We start from the raw sequence: 16708 nt of genomic DNA, 5'->3' as shown, positions 1-16708 counted from the left end.
AAGTAGTGTCCTTGACCTAGTTACAAGTGGTGACCATCAAAATCTATGACTACATTTCATGCGGAGATTTATAATGATATTTATTTGGTAGCATAAATATCCTCTGACTTAGTGTTTTTGTGTGTTTGATTTATTGCTCTTTGTTTGGTTTTGTTTGCTCAGTCTTGGGCTAATGTTGTTGCAGGTGCACAGTGCACTATGCATTTGTCATTGTCACTTTTTAGCTGTTTTTTCCCCTCATGCTCTTGTATAGAACTTGGGCCTGTCAGGCACTTGACACGTGCACACTTGTGGTTGTTTGCTCATAATTTTCATTATCTAACAAGATAGAAAATGCCATCAGCTAAATGTCTTGAAAGACAATGTCTCACCCATGTCTTCTCTTGCTTTTTCTTTTTGTCCAGTCGATGCTGATGAGATTAAGAGGCTAGGGAAGAGGTTTAAGAAACTCGACCTAGATAACTCTGGCTCACTCAGCGTGGAGGAGTTCATGTCGCTGCCAGAGCTGCAACAGAACCCACTGGTGCAAAGGGTTATCGACATATTCGACACAGATGGGAATGGAGAAGTGGACTTTAAAGGTATGCAATAAAGCTGTCTGCTTGTGGGGATTTGACTAACAGTAAAAAAATCCTTTACACATTTGTGACTTCAGCAACAAACCTGGTTCTTAAGTGGAAGTTTGCTTTGCTTTCATTCTTCTAGTTTACTCATGGTTTAAGTATTACTCTCATACCTAAACACATGGAATCGATAGATAATGCCTGCTACAGGGGGCCTGGTGTGCAGTGAGCCAAAAAAAGCAACAACATAGGAGGAGACGTGCTGCAAATTCATTTTTGATAGTGACTATTCATATTTCACCATTATGTAAAGCAGTAGCATCCAGGCTTCCTAAAGATATGTGCGAAATAGCCTACAGTACATAGCTTGGGTCAGCCAGTACAATAACTAAGAGTAATACCACTGCAAATATGGCACATATTGTAGTATTTCTTTGAAGAAATACTACAATATGTGCCATATTATGTGCCACATCTAAAAAAAACAAAACAAGACTGAATAAAGTTCCTTGAATCCAACAAGCTCATTCAGCTCCTCTCCGTCTTGTAGAATCCAGCATCCTGTTCCACTAATAAGACCTGTTGCTGGTTTTCAATGCTAAAACCATTTATTTTATTTTGTTTCCAGTCCATTAAAATATTCTGCCACCTGCTTTTAAGGTCATTTGCATTTCAATGGGGCACAAAGTCCACATTCTGAACACGTCATTCACACATGATGGGGAATTGCCCCTATTGCATAAAGATAAGGATTGCTTTTATTGGTCTGCATGTTTACAAATGTGCCACTATCTTGGAAATTCAGTCATAGTGCAGGCTTAAAAATAGCCCAGGTTTGATATCTGTGGACTTTGCAACCTGGACATTCTTCTGTACAGTAGTAACACTTTCCACAAAAAAAGAAAACAAAAACATATATAGAGAGAGAGTTAATGAAAAGAATTATCATCATAAAGTTCAAGTTTAACAAATGAACAGTTCAGAACAGTGTATGTCTTTGTCTATAAATGAGCTCTTCTGTGTTTTGATAATAAACTTGATGTTGTTATGCTTCTGTATTGTGTAAGTTTTTCTTAATATACTATTTAAAGAGCAAATTCCATAAAATCGAGATGTTTCTAAAATGCCATGTTGAAGTCAGGACTGTGTGGGAAGCCTGGTTTAGCTGTAAACCTACAGCACTGATTGCTGTTCTGTTCTCTTTTCTCACAGAGTTTATCGAGGGTGTTTCACAGTTCAGCGTTAAGGGGGACAAAGAGCAGAAGCTTCGATGTAAGTAAAGCTGCTTCTTCGCTTAAGTCACATGTAGCCATGGGTAGTAGAACAAGTTTCTTATCCTCAAGCACATCCATTTGTTTTGTTGCTTTGGGAGTAAAACCAGTCAGGGGCTTTGTCCCCTGTGACTCCCCTCTTCTGTTTGTCTCACGTCACCTTGCTGCTGCAACACAAATTCCCTTGGGGTAGTATGTCCTTTATAGTGCACAGTGTTAACCTTTTGGGTCACCTTTCATGAGCTAGTCAAGTTTTCTTTTTTAAAAAAAGGGAAAAAAACAACCATTTAAATATTAAAGAAGAGTTAAAGACTATATATAATAAAGGCTGATTGGTTTAGACTTCCAACTACCTGTGCTTCTGCTCCCTCCCCTCCCCATGCCACTCCCTGCACCACAGTTGCTTTTAGGATCTATGACATGGACAAGGATGGCTACATCTCCAATGGCGAGCTCTTCCAGGTTCTGAAGATGATGGTAGGCAACAACCTGAAGGACACGCAGCTCCAGCAGATCGTGGACAAGACCATTATCAATGCAGACAAGGACGGAGACGGCAGGATATCCTTTGAAGAGTTCTGTGCAGTAAGTCAAAGCCCTCCTGGGGTATTTTGGGGTGGTGACATTTGTGCTGATGCAGCCTAGTATGTTGGAAGCAAATGTCAAAGGGGCGGAAAACTCTGGAAACACAAACACTTTTTGCTTAGGCTCAACGGCATTGGGTTTCAGTTTCACACTTCCTTGTTGAAATGTGGTGTCAAGGGCTGTAAACATAGCCTGGTGTGTACTTACGGCATTTGTAGGAGGATCTGTGTCATCCAGCAAATTTAAGGTCGGCAGTGATGAGCGTTATTTGGTTTGTAAAAGCGCTGACCCAGATCAATATTCTCATTGCTGTCGTACTGATATGCATAAACTAACTAGAAAGTATGTGGCTGTAATTATCTAATTTAAGATCACAGATGCAAATGAAGTTCTCTCAATACAATTAGTGTCATCTTGTTGAAAAGTGTGATACACCGACTCGTCTGTTGTCGGACCCCAGTGGAAATGGCTTTGCTCTGAGACATATTCTAAAATGAAAGACTCCACTTCCAACTGACAGACATGAGCCCCACATTTGACAGCTATATCTCTGGAGCCATGAACTAAAATGGCTCTGTCCTCGTGGGAGTGTATTTTCAGAGTGGTGCAGGAGAGTATTAGATCAGTTTTTTTTTTCTTACTGAAGCAGTGCAGCTCAAACACTTCAAGGTTCAAGGAAAAGGCTCCATGACATGATTTTATTCTTGCTTTGTAGTATTAGCAACACTGTTGTGTAAAAGTAACAACGGAAGAGAAAGTGTGTAAAAATAAGAGAATAAATTTAGTAGATTTTCTCAGGATGCCGTTGATCCCATTGTTACATTTCGGCATTTCCACAGCAGTGTTACAGCGAGAACTTGTTGTTGATGCGGTCACTCATAGTGAAACTGACATGCTTGTTGATGGTTATGTGGTGAATGAAACGTTACCAATATGAAATCACTTTACAATGAGGTGAAGGCCATATATTCACAGGTAATGTACAGTAATCTGTTTACCCTCTGAACCAACATGTTTATTTTTAGTCAGTTAAAAATACACCGAGTTGTTTTCTCAGTATATAAGGTCATAACAGGTTACCTTTTAATGGCAGTAATAAAAAGATGACAACTTTTTAAAAATAGCAGTACCAAACATTGGTGTTCTTCTATTGTGCAGGTCAAAATGTTTTTAAGGGGCCGTCTTGTTTGGGCATGGGTGCCTTAACCTGAGACGGATTCTGTTGCAGGTCTCTTCCTGGTAAAAGGGAGTTCTTCCTTTCCACTCTTGCCACATGTTGTTCATCAGAGATGATTGATTGTTAGCTTCTTCTCTAATACTTTTGGCTTTTTACTGTTGAACGTAGCACATATCAAAATTTATTCCTAAATTTTGCATATAAATATAAAGCTCGGGTGCTGTTGTTGTGAATTGGCACTTTATAAAGAAAACTAAACTATGTGAACTTTAATGCTTACCTCCACAGCACTAACAGCACTCTATTAAAGATTTTCTTTTCTATTCCTTCCTTTCGCACTTTCATCCAGGTGGTTGGTGGCCTCGATATACACAAAAAGATGGTGGTGGATGTGTGAGCGCTCTCCGCTTGCTGAATCCCCCCCTTTGTCCTCGACTCTCGCTTTCTCCACCATCTCTGAAGATCTGCTCAAGACGTCCGGCAAAACGCTCTCTGTGTAAATCAATGGAAGTATTCGCTCTCTTTCTCTCTTTTTTTTTCTTTCTTTTCTCTCTCTTTCTCTCTCTCTGTGAAGCCACTTTTTCTTTTTGAGAAAAAACAAAACAAAACACAGGCCTCATGAAGCCAACTTTGAAGTGTTATTGAACTGTAAATCCTCTCAATAACCCGGTCGTAGCACTTTAAGAGACTGAAGGACATCTATTTGTAATTCGCAAGAGCATCTCCGGTTTTGGATGAGGGGGGGGAAGGGGATGCGGTGAAGAGGCTGGTTGGCTTGTTCATATTTCATCCTTTCATTTTCTTTTTTTCTTTTTGTTAATTGTTATTTTTGATATTTATTTTTTGTTCTTGTTTTTTATAAAGAAGAAAAAAAATACAAGTATATCTATGGTTGTCTCGTGAGGGGAAGTGTGTAGTGTATTAACACTTGACTTGCAGCACAACTAGAAAGTGTAGGGTATGAAGTGCCAACCAGAACATATCCAGAAAACCAGTCCAAGTTATTACCCATCATCACAGCAGTCATTCATGCCAGACAAATGGGCTCGTGACGCTTCCAACTGCTCGACTACGAGTCATATTAGAAGCAAATCAAAGTAATTTTTTTTTTTTTTTTGTTCTCCATTTTAGCTTACGCACGCAGTTTTGCAGACCGGTAAAGCTTCCAGTCACTCCTAGGAAAGGAACTCCAGTTTTATTTTCCTTTCTTTTTTTGTATTAAGAGTGGTAGTTTTATTTATACTTAAGAATGTGTTTATATTGTTGGAGATAATCGTTGTTTCCTGTTATAAAATTATAGATAGAAAAATTAATGCCAAGAAAATGTCTTTTGAAAAATAATTTGTGGCTGCAAACTGATACATGGTTTACTCTTGTGAAGCATTTTGCATAGAGCAGTGTGCATCTTTAAGACAATCTCCAATGCAAAGATTAGCTCTGCACTCACACTGACTAATGAATGATGGTGGAATCATTAGTATTTCAAGACTTTAATGTTAGGAACAGAGGCTGGACGGACTTGGCTTAGAACTGAGAGTGAATAATGGTGAGATTACAATTTGTGCAAGGACATAGCAATTTAAGAGACTTATCTGCAGGCAGCGTGTTTTTTTTTTGTTTTTTTTTGTTAACCAGTATGTGTATATTAGGTAATCAAAGTGTGCTCAGCTTATTTAACCGTAAGTGGAGATGGCTTTGCCTCTGCTTAACAATGAGCCCTTCTGAATACGTCTCAGTACAGCACAGGATGGGTCAGTTTTCTTCAGCGCAACACAAACACTTAAAATCTTAACATGTTGGCATAACGAGTGTGCAATGGGTAGACTGTAAATTGTAGTTTTTTGTTTTTTTTTCTTTGAACGTGTACATTTCAAAAGTTGGCTTCTTCTCCCACTTTTTTTTCTGTCACAATCAATTCATTTTCTCACCCTCTGACCTACTAACAGGGAGAAAAAACATAACTTCAGCCAGATTTTTATTTTCTAGGGAAAATGCTTCCTACTGCAAACAGCATTGGGATAGCTTTGGTTTTGCTTTTGGAGGTCAACTGCTGGTTTGAACAACAGTTTTCAGTCAAGAGATGTGCATCTGGAGTGCTCTATTTTTCCCCTATCCCAAAGCTCTGCACGGCTTGGGCCTCCCTGTGCTTGCATGACATGGAAGTATATTTTTTGTTGTGCATGTAGATCAATTTTTTGAAATAATCCTCTTGTTTACACATGGATGGTGATGTTAATATATTTAAGAATTTAATGGTATACAATATGGATGTTGCCAAACTTTGGTAAATGTACACATATTATGAGAGGTAATCCAACTGAACTGAACTACATGTAACTTTTTGTATTTTACCCGGGTCAGCGAGATGCTTCGATTCCAGTAAAAGTTGCATATCTGATCCTGTCTCAAACTGCCACACACTGTACTCAGCTTAAAGGGGAAAATTTGATGTTTTTTTTTTTTCCTTTTGTATATAAGTATTTGTTAAATGCAGTTCTGGCTCTCTGTTCTCTGTATAGTTCAGACCGCGCTTTAGTTTGTAAGTGCTACTTTTCTCTGAGGGACTTGGGTTCTTTTTAGTTTGTGTGGGGATATGAGAAGATTTAAGTTTGAGAACCTTTTTTTTTCCTTTTTCTGCATGCTGCATCTTATGCTGTGGGACTGTTGGAAACTTGATACTGTATGAAAAATAAAATTTAAATAAACTTTGAAATGTTGAAAGTATTCTATTTGACTGTCCTTTTTTTATTATTATTATTTTAAACCTGACCAAGATGTGACTGACTAGACTTGTATCTTCATTCACCAGGAAAGAAGAGTACACACATGCTTCGTTTAGTTTTTTGTTTTTTTTTAAACACATTTGCACAAACACGTACTTTCAGATATCCATATTCCCTTAATGCACGTATCATAATTTTATTAATCATATTTGATACCAGCTGATTCAGAAACCACGAGATTACAGAAGAACCCGAGGTATTAGTCCAAAGGGCAGTGACTGTCTCAACACAGATCCCACATAGGAATTCCACCAGCCAATAGGGGAAGAGAAATACATATGGTAACCAATCAGGCTTCAGGTTTAGAATCTCTCTGCAGTCCTGCTAGCCACCACTCGGATGTTGCCATAGACCTTTGAAGGTGGACTTCCTGTAGGGGCAAAAGGGATTTAAAGGTCACTTCTCAGCACTAATGTGTAAACAAAGAGTTCAATTCCAAATATGGTTAATGCTAGATTCGATGGATTTGCTGTCAGGTGACTGATGCTCTGAACACTGGAAAAGGCTGCACAGCAGTTAAATAGGTTTGTTCAGGACTTGGCTAAACTGTTTGTTCAATGTTTTAGGGTTTTTCTTTAAGCTGACTGTCAGCTTATAAAAAAAAAAAAAAGTAAGAAATTCGATTTTTGCACTCCTTACGGAAAACATTAAGTGTTATAACAGGTCTTTTTAAACACCTGATTCAGAAAAATGGCTTCATTCCAATGCTTTATTGCCTAGCCTCTTTTAATTTAGGCACTTTTACTGCTGCATTTAAGTATATATCAAAATTGAAATCCATAAAAGGATTCACAGGGGAGTCTTATAATCTAAATTTCAATGTTTAAATGAGTACCTCAAAGTGAATAAATTAGTACTTGTACTTCTCCAGGAGTAACGGTATTTGAGACAGCAGAGTGTCCAACCAGCTCATCCAATAAAGCACCACCTCAATAGCATCAACCACATGATATACTGTGCTATAAAAACAATGCTCGTCTTACCTAAGATCAAGTTGCATATCGCTGTCCGGGCCATCTTGATATTCTGGAAAGATCCTAATACGTGAACTTTTCTGTAGACAGACAAAGCAGAGTGTTCGCAGTTTCAATGAACAATGAATACAAGGCACATAACTAGAAAACATACTGCAGGTATGGATGTATGCGAAAGGTTGTTTATATTGTCTTTAGAGTACCCACAAAAACATCTGCGTGAAGAGGAAAATAGCATTTGTGTGACAAAAACTGTTAGTAAGTAATATATGATAGTATGTTTATGCACTTATTAACAAACCAAATCAGGCCAGTTTATTTTATTTTTTTAAGTTTAATCCCAAAGAAGTAAAGCTCTTCTTTACAGAGTTTCTTTGCAAGATCTGTATTGAACTCCAATACTTATCATGACTAAAACAATGCAAGAGAAAAAATCCCAATCTAAATGTTTGATTAATGCTGCAGTGAAACCGTATCAACTTCAAAAAGGTGGCTAAAGAAAATTAATGAGGGATTAAGAAGCAAATGATGTGAAAAATTAATTAGTAATTTTACTGTAGCATATCAAAATAGTGGATTTACTCACGTGTCTGCAAGCACAATGCGAGTCTTTGTGACATTTTCAATGGTGAATTTGGTTTTTCCTCCCTTCCCTGCTATTCTTCCAATAGCTCTGGATAAGTGGTCTCCCTTCAGAGGTTTCACTGCCAAAACATGGGAGAACAATTAAATAGATCTCGAGAGGTTGAACATTGTATTCTTCATGCAGCAGGGAAAGAGAACTGGTAAGAAATTATGACGACTCTAACAGCAGCCACAAGTGCTACGGAGGTGGAAACTCACCGTCTGTGACATCAAAGCTTTCAAGGAAGAGCTCATCTAATCTAATGAGAGCCAGAGCATCCTGAGGGGAGAGAGTGTGAATGTTACATCACGAGTGACAATCCAGCAAGGCTCAAAATTAACAATAAAATACTGTGACAGCTTCTAAAGATAATTTACACATTTAGACAAAGCAAAAACAACTACAAGTCACTTTATGGAGGCTACTGACAGGGAGGAAACTTTTATTGTATTAACAATAGATTATTTAACTACACTGAGCTGAAGTAAGTTTCAGTCAAGTGTCTCTACCACTGTGCCAAAACTTGACTTTTGGCTTGACAAATACATTCAGTACAAAAGCAGTCAGGCAGAATTAAAACATGCAGAAAACTCATGTACTTACTTCAACCTGAAATCCAAGAACAAATGCTTTAACAAAATCAGCTGCTCTTTGGAGTGAGGTGATGTCCTGTGTTTCTTTACATGTCTGAAAGAAAGAAGGCATATTAGTCATATCAGAGATGAAATACTGTATATAAGCATTGAGAAGCTTACCTTGATTTCAACATTCCTTGTTTTGAGGTTGAATCTAACTTGAAGTTGTAGGTTCTCTACAATAGGAGTGAAAATCTTCAGCCAGTTATCTTTCAGCGGTGTGTATCTGTGAGCTGGAACTGGGATTTTGCGCATCTCATCTGATCCCTTAAAAAAACAAACAAACACAAAGAACATTTCTGATCATACGGTGTAATGTTAGCAAAACTACTCTATGACATTTGGTTAGGATTTATCAGAAAACATCTTTGCTTTGTAACCCGAACTCAAAGCAATGCTGCAACTAATGTAACATGTTTACGATTGTTTAATGTGGTGACTTTTTTTCCACTTAACTGTCTGATCTTTAAATCATCAGGAAACAGTGAAAAAAATGTCATCATAACAGAAACCACTAATCCACAACAGAAGTAGAAAGAGAGATTGCAGAGTACATATAAACAGCAACCCCGGGTTTCTATTGTGCCTGACGGTGCATTTAATTACTGAAACATTCATATGCACGCTTAATTTCAAAGTTTCTAATTAATCCTCTGAGTACTGGACTGATATTAACCACGAGTAATTTATGCGTTTTGTTTTCCTAACTGTATTTTTGCTTTAGTAGACAGTGCTTTAAACAGTCAGAGTACTGTGAAATCATAAGTATTATAATAACAGTCACGACCTAAACACAGTATTTGTTGTGTATTTGAATATTCTACTTGGGCAACCACACTACCACAACAGCAGCTTTATTTAGTGTATTCACATGACTACACCGCGCGTGCGCATAATAGTTAATGGTTTGGTCGGGGAAGCTACTTTGTAAACATGACAAATAACATTAAATGTACAGTTATTGGTATTTATTTGACAAAACCGAGAGAATACACAGAGTCTATATATGCACGTGGTGTAGTTACCCGTAATTTGTCTCCTGAAATGGGCGGAAATTGCGGTCGTTTGCTTGCCACGGGCTCCTCTGTGTCCATGCTCGCTCCATCTTGTTCACGTTTTCGCTTCTGAGACTTTTTTGACTTAACCTTTGTGAAAGAATCGGCGTCATCTTTGTTCTCAATGGGTACTACAGAGTCCGGGACTGGGTTTTTGTCGGTGTCCATCTCGAAAAAAGTTTTTAAAATCAGACTTTGAGTAGAAACCTAAGCAGACTGTGAACGGAGACGCGTGAGCATGTCCTCGTGGGACGAAAAGGACCCAAACAGCCACATCAACGACGCCTGTAGATTGAGAGGTAACAAAATTATTTTATTATAACTATCTATGATGTCTCTAGTTGTCTTTAGAATTGAATGCAAGCTGTTTATATATTTTTGCATATGATTTTTGTACCAATGTACATAGATATTTTATTGAAAGATACGCATTTTGTCAGGCATCTGTTAAGGCAGCCGCTCGCTCAGCTGTACCTAGTTTGTTTTGGAAGAGAGCGACAGTTGTCTAGTTTTTCACGCCGATATCAGTGTTTCTTATAAAAATGTCATCGCCGCTGTCCAAGCCTCAGATTATTACGCATATTCAGAAGAGTTTGAACTATACGGTTTTTGACAGTAAATGGATTCCCTGCAGCGCGAAGTTTGTCTGTCTGGGAAACTTTCCTAGTGGAACCGGAGTGATTCAAATATATGAAGTTCACCAAGGCGAGGCTCAGCTCATAAAGGAGGTACATTAACGTTCTACTCTTGTGGGCCTTTGTTCCTTTCTTTTCTCTCAGATATTTCATACAAACGGCGTACAGAGCTAGCTAGCCCGTCGAAGAGTTCTAGAAAAGTCTGGCAAGGGTGTTTCCATGACAACAATTTGAAGGCAGCCCGTTCATTATTGTTCTACTGTAGATTATCCTATAGTTGGCATACTTTATCCAGATTATACTTAAAAAGCAAATACTACAGCATCACTTGCAACGATTAAAAGATTGCTACGCTGTCACCAGTGTATCGTACTACAAACAAAACTTACTGTTGTAGTTTTGCGCCATGGGATGTGTGCCAGGCATCAAGATACAGATAAAGGAGAGTAAACGTAACAAAACGTGTATAAACATGATTCTTTTATACTTATCTTGCCTGTTTGTTTCAAGTGTAGGTCATTTTGCTGCTAAAGCTTGAATCAAGAGTGCCTACATGATACAGTGCTGTGAAAAAGTATTTGCCCTATTCCCAATTTCTTATGTTCTTGCATATTTGTCACGCATGTTTCAAATGATCAAGCAAATGTTAGTATAAGACAAGAACGTCTTAGTTAAGGTCAGTGTTCATGATTCAATGATAAGAAAGAGAATCGGTAAAAATGGCATCTATGGGAGAGTTCCGTAGTGAAAACCACTGCTGACCAAAATGAACACAAAGGGCCATCTCACGTTAGCTAAAAAAACAAGAAAACAATCAAACATGGTGATGTGATGGTCTGGGGCTGTTTTGCTGCTTTTGGCCTGGATGACTTGAATTAATAGGTTCAACCAGAAAATCCTAAAGGAGAATGCCTGACTGTCAGTTTATGCCCTGAAGCTCAAGCTCACTTGGATTATGAAAATACATTTTCACTGCACTCCTTCCACACTGCTTTTCCATTATATGCTGAATTGTCCCATTCATGAAACTAAACAAACTCTTACCTCTGTGATATGTTTCAGGTAGAGAAACCTAAAGCTATAAAATGTGGAACATTTGGGGCCACGTCTCTTCAGCAAAGACACATAGCAACAGGGGATTTTGATGGAAATCTCAATATATGGTATTGTATACACCAATTGTAACTGTTGTGCCTGTAATAGCAAGAATCAAACTGGGAAAGCAAGGTTTAAATTCTATTTTTAACCAAAAAACACTTGTTGTGTTAATTGTAGATCTTATATTCAAATCCCAAAGACAGTTATAATTGGAATGGAATAGAAAAAATGTAATGGAAATGTTATTTTAAAAATCTGTTACGTCGACATTAGACTTATTCAGTACTGATGTCCTGTGGTTCACAGGAATCTAGAGACCCCGGATGTGCCCGTATATGCTGTAAAGGCCCACAAAGAGATCGTGAATAGTATTGATGGTGTTGGTGGTCTGGGGATTGGTGATGGTGCGCCTGAGATCGTTACTGGAAGCAGAGATGGTAAGAGCATTTAAAAAACAAACAAACTAGATTGTAATTACTTTTCAGTGAAATGATAGTGGGAAAGTAAAGTACACGAAAATAAGACTAGATCCTACATGATTGTATTTTAATAGGTACAGTCAAGGTGTGGGATCCCAGACAGAAGGATTCCCCTGTAGCCAACATGGAGCCAATGGAAGGAGAAACCAAGAGGGACTGCTGGACTGTTGCTTTTGGTTTGTAAAATATTGTTCAGAAACTAAGTTGATAGTGCTGGTGCTTCCCCTACTTCCATGGTGTGCAGAAAAGAACATAAGGTCTGAAGAGGTTAAGGCTCCTGCAATAGTTGTGGTAGTATAAAGGACACTGTTACAGCTTGTGCCCCTTAACAGGGTCCTCACAGAACATTATTTTCTTGAGGACCGAAGTACCAACATCCACAAGTAAAGTTTAAAAACATGCTCTCCACTTTATCTGTATCCACAGAGACAGGACTGTAATGCATTTTTGATAGTGATAACAACTGATACAGTCATAGGTTATATTAATTCTAAGAAGCAGTAAAAAAATATTTATCATATATTCTATTGTGTACAATTTGAGGGATTTCTTTATACTTAGTAAAGGGGATTATTTCTCTGAATTTTAAACAGCAGAACAAAGCCCAAATTCCAGCTAGTCCCTTGGTCAAAGGTACAATGTCAGGAGAGAGTATTCAAACTCCAGAGAGAAGCACCCTGTTCTGGGTCAGACAAAGGACACTCTGTGAAGCAACAATGCTAACCTATCAGCCACCATAAATAAAGCTGCTGTAATGCACTGCACATAACCGATAAGACATGACAAACAAAACTTTTGTTTTTGTTTGTTTTTCATGTATACTTTTTTAAGAACATCCTGATCCATGCCCTCCAAACACAAAAGGTGCAAACAGATGGTACAGTGGAAAAAAAAAAAGCACATGAGCATGAACACCTATGGAAATGCAGCCATAAACCTATGTTGTGCCTTTGTGTTTGTTTTCAATGATCTTTCCCAGGCTTAAAATATCCTTTACATTTACATTTCAGGTCATGCCTTTAATGATCAGGACCGCTGTGTTTGTGCTGGATATGACAATGGTGACATCAAACTCTTCGATCTGCGGAATATGTCTCTACGGTGGGAAACGAACATTAAAAATGGGGTGAGGTGAAAGAAAAAATTGTCAGTATGTGGCATATATACATTTTCTACTTTTTTTTCTGATTCAACCAAACATGAATCAAAATAGTTAAAGCTAATGCTTTTTTTAAGGGTTGAATTCTTTTGGCACATAATATTTCCTTTGCACAAATAACAGATTTTGAACTATAATGCAGACAAAAACGGTGTGAAATGTGGAGACAGAACTGAAAATGACTTCCCACATCATTTACACTGCACATAAAACAACAGGGCAGTCTGAGGTGAATACTTCCTCACATGCCATAAGCAGTACAAAGAATTGCTCTGATTTTATTACATGGCTGTCTCTTTCATTCAGTTCCTTTTGTGTATAAACCTGCCAGAAGTCATTATGCCAAGTTCAACACATTCTACTGCATGGTAAAATCATTTGTGATGGAGCTTTGCCATGTGGTAAATATCCAGGGAGTGACTCATTTCTATTTTTTTTTTTTTCTTGACTAGGTATGTTGTGTGGAGTTTGACAGGAAAGACATCAACATGAACAAGCTGGTGGCCACTTCACTGGAGGGAAAATTCCACGTTTTTGACATGAGGACCCAGCACCCTACCAAAGGCTTCGCCTCGGTTTCTGAAAAGGTAATTAACCTGGGTGGAGTGACTCAGATGGATGTTTGGCTGCTATGTATGGGGAAAATGTCAAAAGGCTATTAGAACTATTATTGTTATTGTTACATTTGTGTGGTATAGAAAGAAATGGGGGCAAACGGCAATTTGACCGTTTTTATAGCTGGAAGTGTTTGGGGTCATGTTTGTCTAACTACCTTTGTGTAACCGGCCCGAAAAATGAGACTGGGCATGTTAGGGAAGAGATGTGTGGCTTTCTGTGGGAAAACGCTGGAAAAACTACACTTAAACCAGGATTAGTGCACGGCCAGCTTTCCAAGTGTTAGCTAGGCCCAGGAAATCCAGGGGCCTGGCTTTCTAAATATTTGTCCAGTTCTTCTGAGCAATCAACAGTTGGCACACCAGTGTCTCCAACCATGAGTCATAAGGTTCCACCAAGAATTTCAGACTAAAATACAACATGGACTTTACAAGGTTCAAGGTTCTTTATTCGTCACATGCATAGTTATACAAGTATAACGCACAGTGAAATGTAACCTGACATTTCACTGACACGCCCCTCGACTTGTGCAAGGGGGGACATTATATATATATATATATATATATATATATATATATATATATATATATACACACACACACTCTCACTCTCACTCATTAGGTGAATGTGCAGTAGTAGCATGTATGCAGCAAGCAGGTGAATTCTGTACATTAAGTGAATTAAATAAGAATAGACAATCTGACTATTTTACAAAATAGACAAAATGAACATATATAAAATTAAAGGAATTTGAAATGTACATTGTGCCGGTGGGTTTAGAGTGTCTAGAAGAGAGTCCTGTCTCAGTCACTTATAGATGATGTGAGAGGGTGAGGGGGGTTGGTTTAGGGCCCGAATGGCTTGGGGATAGATGCTCCTCTGGAGTCTCTCTGTCCTTGCCCGGATGATGCGGAACCTTCTACCGGATTGCAGAAGTTGGAACAGTGTGTTGCCAGGATGGGACGGGTCCTTCAGTATCTGTGCTGCTTTAGTCCGGCATCTCCTGGTGTAGGTGTCCTGAAGCGGGGGGAGACCAATCCTGCAGCAGCGTTCTGCTGTACAGATCACTCTCTGAAGAGCTTTTTGGTCCTTAACACAGCTGTTCCCAAACCAGGATGTGATGTTCTGTGTGAGGATGCTCTCCACAACGCCTGTATAGAAAATCCTGAGGATCTCAGGAGAGACCCTAAACTTCCTCAGTTGTCGTAGGTGGTACAGGCGCTGCTTAGCCTTCTTGGTCTGGAGCTGAATGTAGGCAGACCATGTCAGGTCTGAGGAGATGTGGACACCGAGATACTTGAAGGACTGCACCCTCTCCACTGGAGCACCATTGATGATAATGGGCTTGTAGTCTCTGTGCTGACTCCTTCTGAAGTCCACCACCAGCTCCTTGGTCTTGCCAAGGTTCAGCTGGAGATGGTTGTCCTGGCACCATGATGCCAGATTCTTCACTTCATCCATGTAGGCCGCCTCATCGTTGTTGGAGATGGCGCCATTAATATCATGGTATTGATGGTTATTATAGTCAAAATTTCAGTCATTTTCAAAGCATCAAGAGCAGCCTCTTTCACGTGGATTCCGAGGTTTTTCTGTTTCGCTTTTTAATGTCCTTTCGTATGTCTAGATATTTTGTGTGTTTTAATGCAAAATATTTTTTGGTGGAGATACTTCGCATATGCAAAACAAAAGCTTTTTCAAATTCAGTTTGTCCAGCTGAAGCAAGGAAAATGAAGCATTTTTGGCAATGGAAGCAAGGGAAAGATGCAATGTCAGAGATCGGACTATTCCACTGATGATATAAATTTAACTTGTGTTTTGAATTTAAGTCTATACCAAAGAAGAGTCAAAACAGGAACCTCTAAAAACAGCACAAGTCACACTTTGTGACTGTTATCAGTCTAAAGTGGTTGAAAGGTTTTCTTTACAGTCTTTCGGTACACTTTATGTACTAAACATGACTCCTCTGTTTTAGGCTCATAAGTCGACCATTTGGCAGGTGAGACATTTGCCTCAGAACAGAGACATCTTTATGACCACAGGAGGAGCCGGCAACCTACATCTATGGAAATAGTAAGTAACCAGTCAAGTCAGTCAACAGACACCATGTTCTTTCCTGTAAACTGTAAACTAACCATAATTTTTTGTGTTTTGATGTCATTTCCAGTGAGTATCCTGCTCAGAGATGCAAGAAAGACTCTGATGGTGTTGACGTAGGTGTAGCTGGATCTGTCAACCTCTTACAGAATGTCACTCTGTCTACTCAGCCAATTGCCAGCCTGGACTGGAGCCCAGACAAGCAGGGCCTGTGTGTGTGTTCGGGTTTTGACCAGTCTGTCCGTGTACTTATTGTCACTAAACTCAACATAGTTTAACAACTGCACTGCATAAAAGACTTTTTGTGATCTGTGCAGCCTAATATGGGAAAAACAAAAAACAAACAAGTATCTGTAGTGCTGCACCACCCGTGTGTAAGTCACAGGCTTAATGATGAGTAGTCTTTTAGTAGAAGACACCAATTTTCTACTGCAAGTCCTGGAGACTGCTCATGTCCATTTCAATCAATACTCCTTTAAAAAGTATTTTAGATTAACTGGGAAACTTGAGTTTGGCCATTTCTTCCCCCTATGTTAAATGATATCCCTAAAAAATGTGTATTGTCTGGCTGAGCCCTGCAGATGATATTATCCTTTACTGCAGAGAAGTATCCCTGTAACGCAATTATACATTTCCTGTAAAGTCTCTATGTGGATGGAAAAATAACTGTAGCCTCTGGCTTGGAATTACTGTGGGATCAAGATTTATTTTCTCTCATCAATTTCTGTTTTTGTAGGAGGAAACTGAAACGTTTTCCGTTGTTGCACTGTCAGTGAACATTGTTGTAGTTCACTTTTGTCTATTGTTTAAGTTGTGGCTTTTGACATGACATTTTTAAGAGGTGTTTTTCCTAATTAAATCTGTATTTGAATAAAAAAAAAAAGATTTCTCAGTTGCTTTAACCAAATACAAATGGCTTATTTCATACTGCAGTAGTAATTGTAGTCAAGATAAGTAGTT

General features: G+C 38.7%; 3 protein-coding genes across 3 annotated transcripts in view; 2 read left to right on the top strand and 1 right to left on the bottom strand.

The window, feature by feature from the left end:
• The window catches only part of ppp3r1a (protein phosphatase 3, regulatory subunit B, alpha a), a 35549-nt gene extending 29241 nt beyond the window's left edge, over positions 1–6308 (top strand). The window contains exons 3-6 of the mRNA XM_085369671.1: positions 405–581; positions 1776–1835; positions 2235–2419; positions 3946–6308. Coding sequence (XP_085225797.1) covers positions 405–581; positions 1776–1835; positions 2235–2419; positions 3946–3993 — 470 coding nt within the window. The 3' untranslated portion in view covers positions 3994–6308. The remainder of the gene's footprint in view (positions 1–404; positions 582–1775; positions 1836–2234; positions 2420–3945) is intronic.
• A 191-nt stretch (positions 6309–6499) lies between these two features.
• pno1 (partner of NOB1 homolog) lies at positions 6500–9915 on the bottom strand. The gene is made up of 7 exons (XM_085369670.1): positions 9639–9915; positions 8734–8880; positions 8582–8665; positions 8197–8257; positions 7940–8057; positions 7363–7433; positions 6500–6749 (listed from the first exon to the last, which is right to left on the bottom strand). The coding sequence occupies exons 1-7, from the start codon at positions 9834–9836 to the stop codon at positions 6682–6684; spliced, it is 747 nt and encodes a 248-aa protein (XP_085225796.1). The 5' UTR covers positions 9837–9915; the 3' UTR covers positions 6500–6681.
• A 293-nt stretch (positions 9916–10208) lies between these two features.
• dnaaf10 (dynein axonemal assembly factor 10) lies at positions 10209–16120 on the top strand. Its single transcript, XM_085369146.1, has 8 exons — positions 10209–10396; positions 11366–11466; positions 11708–11838; positions 11955–12056; positions 12891–13006; positions 13492–13626; positions 15627–15724; positions 15819–16120. The coding sequence occupies exons 1-8, from the start codon at positions 10211–10213 to the stop codon at positions 16024–16026; spliced, it is 1077 nt and encodes a 358-aa protein (XP_085225272.1). The 5' UTR covers positions 10209–10210; the 3' UTR covers positions 16027–16120.
• Positions 16121–16708: the final 588 nt, after the last annotated feature.

This window comes from Diplotaxodon limnothrissa, linkage group LG13, assembly GCF_057381915.1.
Source record: "Diplotaxodon limnothrissa isolate DT_005_m linkage group LG13, D_limnothrissa_male_GT1.1, whole genome shotgun sequence".
Lineage (NCBI taxonomy): Eukaryota > Metazoa > Chordata > Actinopteri > Cichliformes > Cichlidae > Diplotaxodon > Diplotaxodon limnothrissa.
This window is presented reverse-complemented; position numbering and strand designations above follow the sequence as displayed.

Excerpts from the sequence above, each read along its gene's own strand:
- pno1 (XM_085369670.1), bottom strand. The coding sequence starts at position 9,836 with ATGGACACCGACAAAAACCCAGTCCCGGACTCTGTAGTACCCATTGAG. Across the intron at positions 8,666-8,733 it reads CAAGGAATGTTGAAATCAAG|ACATGTAAAGAAACACAGGA; the intron begins GTAAGCTTCTCA and ends TCTTTCTTTCAG. Across the intron at positions 8,058-8,196 it reads AAGCTTTGATGTCACAGACG|TGAAACCTCTGAAGGGAGAC; the intron begins GTGAGTTTCCAC and ends ATGTTTTGGCAG.
- dnaaf10 (XM_085369146.1), top strand. The coding sequence starts at position 10,211 with ATGTCATCGCCGCTGTCCAAGCCTCAGATTATTACGCATATTCAGAAG. Across the intron at positions 11,839-11,954 it reads CGTTACTGGAAGCAGAGATG|GTACAGTCAAGGTGTGGGAT; the intron begins GTAAGAGCATTT and ends GTATTTTAATAG. Across the intron at positions 13,007-13,491 it reads AAACGAACATTAAAAATGGG|GTATGTTGTGTGGAGTTTGA; the intron begins GTGAGGTGAAAG and ends TTTCTTGACTAG.